The 8,267-nt window shown below is 47.8% G+C and overlaps 1 protein-coding gene across 2 annotated transcripts in view; it reads right to left on the bottom strand.

The window, feature by feature from the left end:
• Nucleotides 1–345: 345 nt before the first annotated feature.
• Myo1f (myosin IF) overlaps nucleotides 346–8,267 on the bottom strand; it is a 53,003-nt gene continuing 45,081 nt past the window's right edge. For both annotated transcript variants that reach the window (XM_006990866.2, XM_076559038.1), the window contains 7 exons: nucleotides 7,545–7,690; nucleotides 7,029–7,175; nucleotides 6,731–6,879; nucleotides 6,164–6,247; nucleotides 4,026–4,221; nucleotides 3,757–3,926; nucleotides 346–809 (listed from right to left, as the gene is read on the bottom strand). In XM_006990866.2, coding sequence (XP_006990928.2) covers nucleotides 733–809; nucleotides 3,757–3,926; nucleotides 4,026–4,221; nucleotides 6,164–6,247; nucleotides 6,731–6,879; nucleotides 7,029–7,175; nucleotides 7,545–7,690 — 969 coding nt within the window. In that variant the 3' untranslated portion in view covers nucleotides 346–732. The remainder of the gene's footprint in view (nucleotides 810–3,756; nucleotides 3,927–4,025; nucleotides 4,222–6,163; nucleotides 6,248–6,730; nucleotides 6,880–7,028; nucleotides 7,176–7,544; nucleotides 7,691–8,267) is intronic.

Raw genomic sequence — 8,267 nt, 5'->3', positions numbered from 1 at the left:
AGTTTGATTCCTGGAATCTGCACGGTAGAAGGAGAGAACTAACTTCACAAAGTTGTATACACACACACACACACACACACACACACACACACACACACACACACACACACACACTCACATCAATAAATATTGTAAAAGTTTTTAAAAATAAGCTATATAGTCAAGGCTGACATTGAACTCTTGATCTCCCTGGCACCATCTTTTGAGTACTGAGATCACAGTCATGTACCACCATGCCCAATTTTATGTGGTCCTGATGAAACCCAGGGCCACATGCTTGAGAGGCAAGCACTCTACCCACTAAGCCACATCCCCAGCCCCAGAACTCAGTAATTTACTCCTTGCTTTTACCTGATACATTTATTGCCTCAGTGATGACAGAAAGGTAGAAAGGCCAGATTGTCAAAGTCCCCTAACCCTGGACTGTGCACAGCACTTTGCTCACAGGGCAGGATTTGATTCATTTCATACACACAAGGCAGCTGGGAGGTAGGTTCTGCAGCAAATCCTATCGGACACATGATGAAATGGAGACTTGGACAGCGATTCAACCCATGGGAGTCAAGCACCAGGCATGGGGTGTGACAGTGGTGATTTTTCACACACAGGGCCCTCACTGGGCTAGAGGCCATAGGCCTGAGTATTCTGGCCAGTGCAGCCAGGGTAATCAAAGCTTCAAGTTGCAGGGCTTGGCTCCCTGGCAGTCAAGCAGACAGGCAGGTGGATGGACAATCAGATCTTCTCCACATAGTTTCCTGGGAAGAGACCTTCCTGGCCATGCAGCCGGCCCTTCCACCAGCCAGAGGAATCTATGGGAGAGAAGAGCTTGAGGTGCCCAGTGTACACTGGAGAAAGCATGCATGCTTACTCTGTGTCTGTCTTATATTCATCTTGGATATTTTGTTTGCTTTGGAGACATGGTATTGTATGGCTCTGGCTGTCTTCAAACATACTATACACGGGACTGGGGAGATAGCTTAGTGGAGAAAGTACTTGTTATACATGTGTGAGGACCTGGGTTTAGTTTCTCAGAACCCACGAAAGCTCAATGCAGTGGTATATGACACATCTGTTATTCCAGCTCTATGGTGAAACAGAAGGTAGAGACAGGAGAATCCCTGGAGACTCTTGTGTTGGGGAATATTATTTTGAGATGTGTTACTTTTGTTATGTTGCATTGTTGTGTTGTTTGTTTGACTCTGTGAAGTTGTGTTACTGTGCCTGCCTAAAACACCTAATAAAGAACTGAACAGCTAATAGCAAGGCAGGAGAAAGGATAGGCAGGGCTGGCAGGCAGAGAGAATATATAGAAAGAGAAATCTGGGAGGGAAAAAGAAGTAGCCAGAGAAGGAGGAGGTCCCCAGGGGCCAGCCACCCAGCTACAGAATGGGAAATGCCCAGAGGCAAAAGGTAGACAGGATAATTTAAGTTAAGGAAAGCTGGCAAGAAATAAACAAAGCTTGGGCTGGAGAGATGGCTCGGTGGTTAAGAGCACTGACTGCTCTTCCAGAGGATCCAGGTTCAATTCCCAGCACCCATATGGCAGCTAACAACTATCTGTAACTCCAGTTCCAGGGGATCTGATGCCCTCACATTGAGATACATTCAGGCAAAACACCAATGTACATGAAATAAAATAAGTAAATTTAAAAAAAAAAGAGAAAGGGAAGAAAGAAAGAAAGAAAGAAAGAAAGAAAGAAAGAAAGAAAGAAAGAAAGAAAGAAAGAAAGAAAGAAAGAAAGAAAGGAAGAAAGAAAAAAAGAAGCCAAGCTAAGGCTGGGCATTTGTAAGTAAGAATAAACATCTGTGTGATTTATTTGGGAGCTGAGTGGTGAGCCCCCCAAAAGGACAAAAACAAACAGCAACGCTCTTGGGTCAGCTAGCCTGGCATATATGGTAGTGAGCAACAAAAGATGCTGTCTCAAACAAGGTGGAAGGTAAGGACTGACACTCTAAGTTGCCCTCTCACATCACACCATCACACATGTGCACCTTCATAAAACACAGGAATGCATGTGTGCATCCACACACATGCACACATACAGACACATGTGCCCATGCACACATACTCACAGATACATACACATACAGATGAAGACATGTGCATGTGTGTGCTATGTTGCTGAGGTTATCCTTGGACTCTTTATCCTCCTGCCTCTGTTTCCTGAAGACTGTGATTATAGGCATAAGCAATCACATTCACTTCTGTTTTGTTTGGAGATTGGTTCTGTCTCCCTGAGTAGCCCAGCTTGGCTTTATACTCTCCATCCTCCTTTCTCAGCCTCCGAAGTTCTAGGATTATATGTACGTGCCATTATGTATGGCTATCAGCATTTAGATCTGGAGGTAGGGCATTGGGGATTGAATCCAGGGTGTTGTACATGCTAGGCAAGTGTTCTATTGCTGAGCAGCTTACTGACTGAACCATATCCCCAGCACCAGACTTCTCTCTCTCCTACCCTTCCATCCTCTCCCTCATCTCTCCCTGACATTGAGGATGAACCCAGAACCTCATGCATGTGAGGCAAATGCTGCACCACTGATCTACACTCAGTCTCTGTCATACTCCAGATGATTTGCTTGCACTCTTCTATCCAACCACCCCCTTCTATAGATGCCCCCTTCTATAGATGCCCAGGTTCAGTCAGGAATATCTATGACATCCAGGAGGCCCTGCTATCCACTTCTGGAGTGTGTGATGTGTCTACAGCCCTTCTGGAGTCATCCCAAAGGATGAAGGTAGGAATTGGGCAGGGCCATCCAGACTCAGCTTCCTTCCTACTCACAGGGATTTGTAAAGTCAGTTTTTACTGACAATAATAAGGCTACAGCCTGGCATGGTGGTGCTTCCCTGTCACAGGAGGCTGAGGGAGGCTATCCTTAGTGAGTTCAAAAACAATATAGCATGACTTTGTTTCAAAATAAAATAAAATAATAAAAAAGCTTAGGCATGAGGTATGAAGAAATGAGGCCAAAGCCCTAGGTGCTTTAGGAGGTGATGTTCAGAGACTAGCTTTTCCAGATTATGTAGCTCTGGTGAGGCTGTGAGTGGATACCCCATCTGCTTATTTATTTATTTTTATGAGAGTGCACCACTACACTCAGCTTTAAGTTTTTTTTTTAAATTACACTTTCTTTTTCCATAATGTGTGTGCATGGTATGCACCTCTGTGTTGTATGTTTTTGCATGTGTGTAGGTGCCCATGCATGTGGGTGTCTGTGCATGTGGAGACCCTACATTGTCATCCCCTTCTGCTCATCCAATGAGGCAGAATCACTCAGTCAGAACCAAAGCTCAATGATACAGCTAGGCTTGCCAGCTAGCTTGCTCTGGGGACCCTGTCTCTGTCTTTGGAGTCTGGAATTACAGATAGACTACCACACCCACTAAGCATTTACTAGTATCTGGAAATCAGAACTCTGGTCCTCATGTTTTCAAGGCAAGAGCTTTAACCAAGGAGCCATCTCCTCAGCCTTGTGCATGTGTGTGTGTGTGTGTGTGTGTGTGTGTGTGTGTGTGTGTGTGTGTGTGTGTGTAGGTCAGAGTCCATTCTCTCCTTCCACCATGAGAGTCCTGGGGATGGAACTCAGGTCATTAGGTTTGGTGGCAATGACCTTTACCTACTGGGTCATCTCACTGACTCTTGCCCCCTTGTTCTTGTATGAATGGGAAGGCTATGCAGTAATGTGTAGCTGCCTCACTGTGTCAGGGTTGTGAACACTCCCCACTCTCAACCTCTGCCCCGGAATACAAACCTTCCATGAGAATCTCAATTACTTCATTCACATTGAAGCTCAGCTCATCCACATCTTGGCCTATGTATTGGTACAGTGCCCGGCACCTCGGGCCATGGATCCGTGGTTGGGGCTTGGGCCGGCCCACACCTGGCACAGGTCTCTGCCCTATGCTTCTCTTCCTTTGCATGCTGTAGAGGACAGCGTGGGTCTCATTACAACCCTCGGTAGACACTCCTCTATCCCCTGACCACCTCATGGGGCTGTGCCCTCCACCCCTTCCTACCTACCCTGCTACACCCTGGTCAGGCACATTGAGGAATTCTGTGTTGTGCTCTGAAGGTGGCCGTGCCCGGGGACGTCTGCTGGCTCCTAGGGTTGAGGATGGAGGGCCCCGGGGAGGCCTCTGGGAACTCCTTCCAGATGTGATCTCCAGGGGTAGGGGCCCTGCCCTGGAAGAGGGTGGTACCCCATTTCGATTCATACCTATGATGGAAGCAAAGATAGAAATATCTGTCATGAGTGGCTGTGAACATTTGAGGAGTTGGCTCTAAGTTCTGCATCAGAAGATGCAGCCACTCTCAACCAGTATGGTCAAAACTGTGTCTGAGGACTAGGAGTGGTAATACTCGCCTTTAACCCCAGCACCTGGGGAGGAAGAGGCAGGTGGATGTCTGTAAGTTCCAGAGGTCCTGCCAGCTAGGACCACATAGAGTGCCTTGTCTCAAAACCAAAAACATGGTGATGCATTTAACCCCAGCACTTGGGGAAGCAGAGGCAGGTGGATCTCTTCACAGAGTTCCAGGCTAGCCAGGACCACTTAGAGAGACACTGTCTCAAAAAACAAAACAAAACAAAACAAAACAAAACAAAACAAAACAAAACAAAACAAAACAAAACAAAACAAAACAAAACAACAACAATGAAACATGGTGATGCATTTAACCCCAGAATTTGGGGAAGCAGAAGCAAGGTAGATCTTTGTAAGTTCCAGGCTACACATCAAGATCCTTTCTCAAAAACAAAACCAGGAGCCTGATGGTGGTGGCACACACCTTTAATCCCAGCACTTGAGAGGCAAAGGCAGGTGAATCTCTGAGTTCAAGGACAGCCAGGGCTACACAAATAAACCCTGTCTCCAAAAACCAAAAACCAAAAGGAAAACCAAACCAAACCACCAAAAGAAAAGAAAAAAAAAAGGACAGAGTCTGAATTAGAGAGCCCGGAGGTAGGAAGATCTATAAGGAAAGCTCTGTAAGATGCTGTTATATCCATAGGAGGGCTTTGTGAGTGGCTTTATGTATTATTATTGTATGTGTGGGGCACATGCCACAGCACTCACTTGCAAGTCTGAGGCCAACTCTGCAGACTTGGTTCCCTCTTTCCACCTTCACTTGGGTTCTGAGGATTGAACTCAGGCCTCTAGGCTATGCAACAAGAGCCTTTACTTGATGAGGAATTGGTGTGTTTCTTTCTTTCTTCATCTTCCTTCTCCCCTTCTTCTTCTCCCTCCCCTCCTTTCTTCTCTCTCTCTTCCTCTTTCTTTCCCTCCTCTCCCACTTCCTTTGATTCAGGGTTTCACTGCATAGCCCTGGCTGGCCCAGCACTGGCTATGTAGACCAAGCTGGCCTTGAATTTTCAGAAATCCACCTGCCCTTGCCTCCTGAGTCCTAGAATTAAAGATATTTACCACCACACTCTGTCTGAATTTCTTTCTATCTATCTATGTATGTATCTATATATGTATGTATGTATGCATGTACATATGCATGTATCTGTCTGTCTGTTTATCTATCTATTTTTGGGACAGGGTCTCTTGTAGCCCATTTTGGCCTCAAACTTCCTGTGTAGTTGACAGACCCAGATTTATATAGCTTTCTGCATGCTAAGCAAGCATTCTACCACTGGGGTATAAGTGGTGTGGGGATTTGGATGGCAAGTCTAAGTAAAGGTCTAGGTGTAAGGATTCTGTCCTTAGTTACGCCATCAGCCTGCGACGGTGTCCCTGCCTAAAAAGCAGATGGACCCTCAGGTGTCCCTCTCTTTCCTTTCCGCTCCTTCCTTCCGTCTGCCCCCCCCCATCTCCCAATAAAGCTCTAAAGAGGTAACCATGGCTGTGATTCTTCCAATCTTCACTCCCCGCCCCGCCCCCACTTCCCGCATGGCCGTGGTGGGCAGCAGCCAGCCACGAGAAGCAGCACCACAGCGTAACCAACACTAAGGGCAAGAATAAATTTGATGAGTTGGTTAAATAAAACGTAGTTTACAGGCTAGGATTGTGCCGGATGGGGGGGAGAGGTCAGATCTTAAAGATATTCCCAATTATGCTTCTCCCGTATCTTGTGGTAGATGGGAGAGCTATAGTGAGTTGAGCCCCTGTTGTTAGATTCTGAAGTCCACAACAAGTCACCAAGAGTTATCTCCTCACCTCTGGGGGGCCCAGGGGCTGCTCGAGTAGGGGCCTGCGCTGACCTTCGAGGTCTTCCCTGCGCTAACCCCTTCCGTGTAGGCTCTGAAAGAAGAAAGCAGAGATAGATTTGAGTAGTGGCCAGGCCACACCAGGTGTGTATCTAGGTTCTCCAACATTTCTCCGTACTGGTTCTGCTTGAGACCATGCCTCGCTCATGCTTATTGGTTCTCCCATGTTAGTTGCAGGTGGGGATTCCACCCTTCCTGATCCTACCCCTCACCTTCCCTATTCTTTGAGCTCTCTCACTTCAGGACACGCCCCCACCATCTGTTGATAGCTTAGGGTTGCTCCTATGGCCACGCCCCTTCACGTTTTCCTTCTCTCATTGGTCATTTCTCTAAGGCGGGCTATCTTCCTCTATACCTTGACCCTTGAGGCCCTGGCCTCTCTAGACCAGCTTAGCTAGCTCTACCCCTACAAAGTTGATTGGTCTTCATTAACCACGCCCCAACAGGCCTCGCCCCCACGATGCTCATCTCTGGTCCCGTCGTCCGTCTCCCCCGCCCCCCCCCTCCCCGGACTTACTGGTGCTCTTAGGCAGTCCGTCTCCGATGCCTACAGTGAGAGTTCGGCCCCCAGCTTTGAGCACAGCCAGGTCACCTGTCCCGCGGGAAAAGGTGACGTTGCGGGTACTGCCTCCACCCCAGCCTTCCTTCTTCACCCGGAACTGTAGTCTAGGGGAGAGAAGGGAGCTTGAGGGCTCCAGTTGGGGCTTCCTCTTCCACACCCAACCCGGGCCGGGGTCCCTTCGGTAGGTCGGGAGCACCGTGCATAGGACGGGCCGAGAGTGGTGCTCAAATTGGCTGTGGGTTGAGGAGCATACGTGTCGCTGAAGGTGAGGGGTAGGGGCCTGCGCGCTGCCTCTTCAAAGCGCTTGCACAGAAGGCTGACGAATTCGGTCTTGAAGATACTTTCCAAGAAGCTGTCAGCAGCCTCTTCTTGGAGGATGAAGAAGTCATCCTGTCTGGTGCTGGGGAAAAGCCAGGAGAGTGCCAAGTGAGGGTGCAGGAAAACTTGTAGGGTCCAATCTGTGAGGATCAAATTGGGGGAAGGGAGAAGGAAGAGCCCGGGAGGGTGGTAATTGGGAAGGACCAGAGGTCAGATAGGAAGAGAGACAGAAATTGTCTCCACACAGAGATCATGAAAGTAGCGCCGGACCTGAGTTGCATTCCCCAAGGCCCACATGGTGGGATTACTTTCCACTGACCTCCACTCAATGTAATGTGATGTGTGCCCCCCCCCCTAAAAATGTAATAAAACAGTTTGTTGAAGATCATGAAAGTAGGGGTTAGTAAATGTGGCAGGAAGGGACAAGAGAGCTCCAGGGACTTGACCTTACCTGAGGGATACCCCTCGAAGGGCCTGGATCTCCAGTTTCTTCTTCAGGACTTCATGAACCATACCCTTCTCTGGTCCCTTTTTGACCTTCTCTCTCCCAATTACATACACACACTTGGGGGTCAGGATCAAGTCCCGTTTGATGGGCTGTGGAGAGGCAAGGCCAGAGGCTACCACTGAGCTGAATCCCCAACCCAAACAATGATAGACGTCCCATGCTTCTGTAAGTAACCAATCCTTCAGCCATGCTCCTGGAAATAACCTGAATTAAACTTACTGTGTCACCAAGCTATACTTTAATGGAATCATTTCTTTGGTCTGCCATTGATTGTCCTATCTGGAGTGAATAGACATTTGTTAGCCTCTCTAGGAAATGTTCACAACGCTGTATGCATGTGTATGGTTCTGTGCTGGGAATGGAATCTTTCTTGCATGCTAAGCACACACTCTGTCACCAAACCACATGCTCTCGGCTTAGCTTATGTAAAGGCATAGATTACTTGGGTGAGTGTATACAAGTTACAGAGGCAGGTAAGAGTATATGGCCTAAACTGTCTGATCCTGGTGGGACACACTTGTAATTCTGGTGCTCAGGAGGCACCAAGTTCTAGGGCAGGAGGATTGCAAGTTCTAGGCCAGTCTTAGGATGAAAAGAATAGAAAAGTAATGATCGTAAGTAAGGGACATGTGTGTATATGAACCACACGAGTCTATGAGTTTGTAC

Source organism: Peromyscus maniculatus, chromosome 22 (assembly GCF_049852395.1).
Source record: "Peromyscus maniculatus bairdii isolate BWxNUB_F1_BW_parent chromosome 22, HU_Pman_BW_mat_3.1, whole genome shotgun sequence".
NCBI classification, from domain to species: domain Eukaryota; kingdom Metazoa; phylum Chordata; class Mammalia; order Rodentia; family Cricetidae; genus Peromyscus; species Peromyscus maniculatus.
Note: the sequence above shows the minus strand (reverse complement) of the source record. Positions and strands in the feature narration are given on the sequence as shown.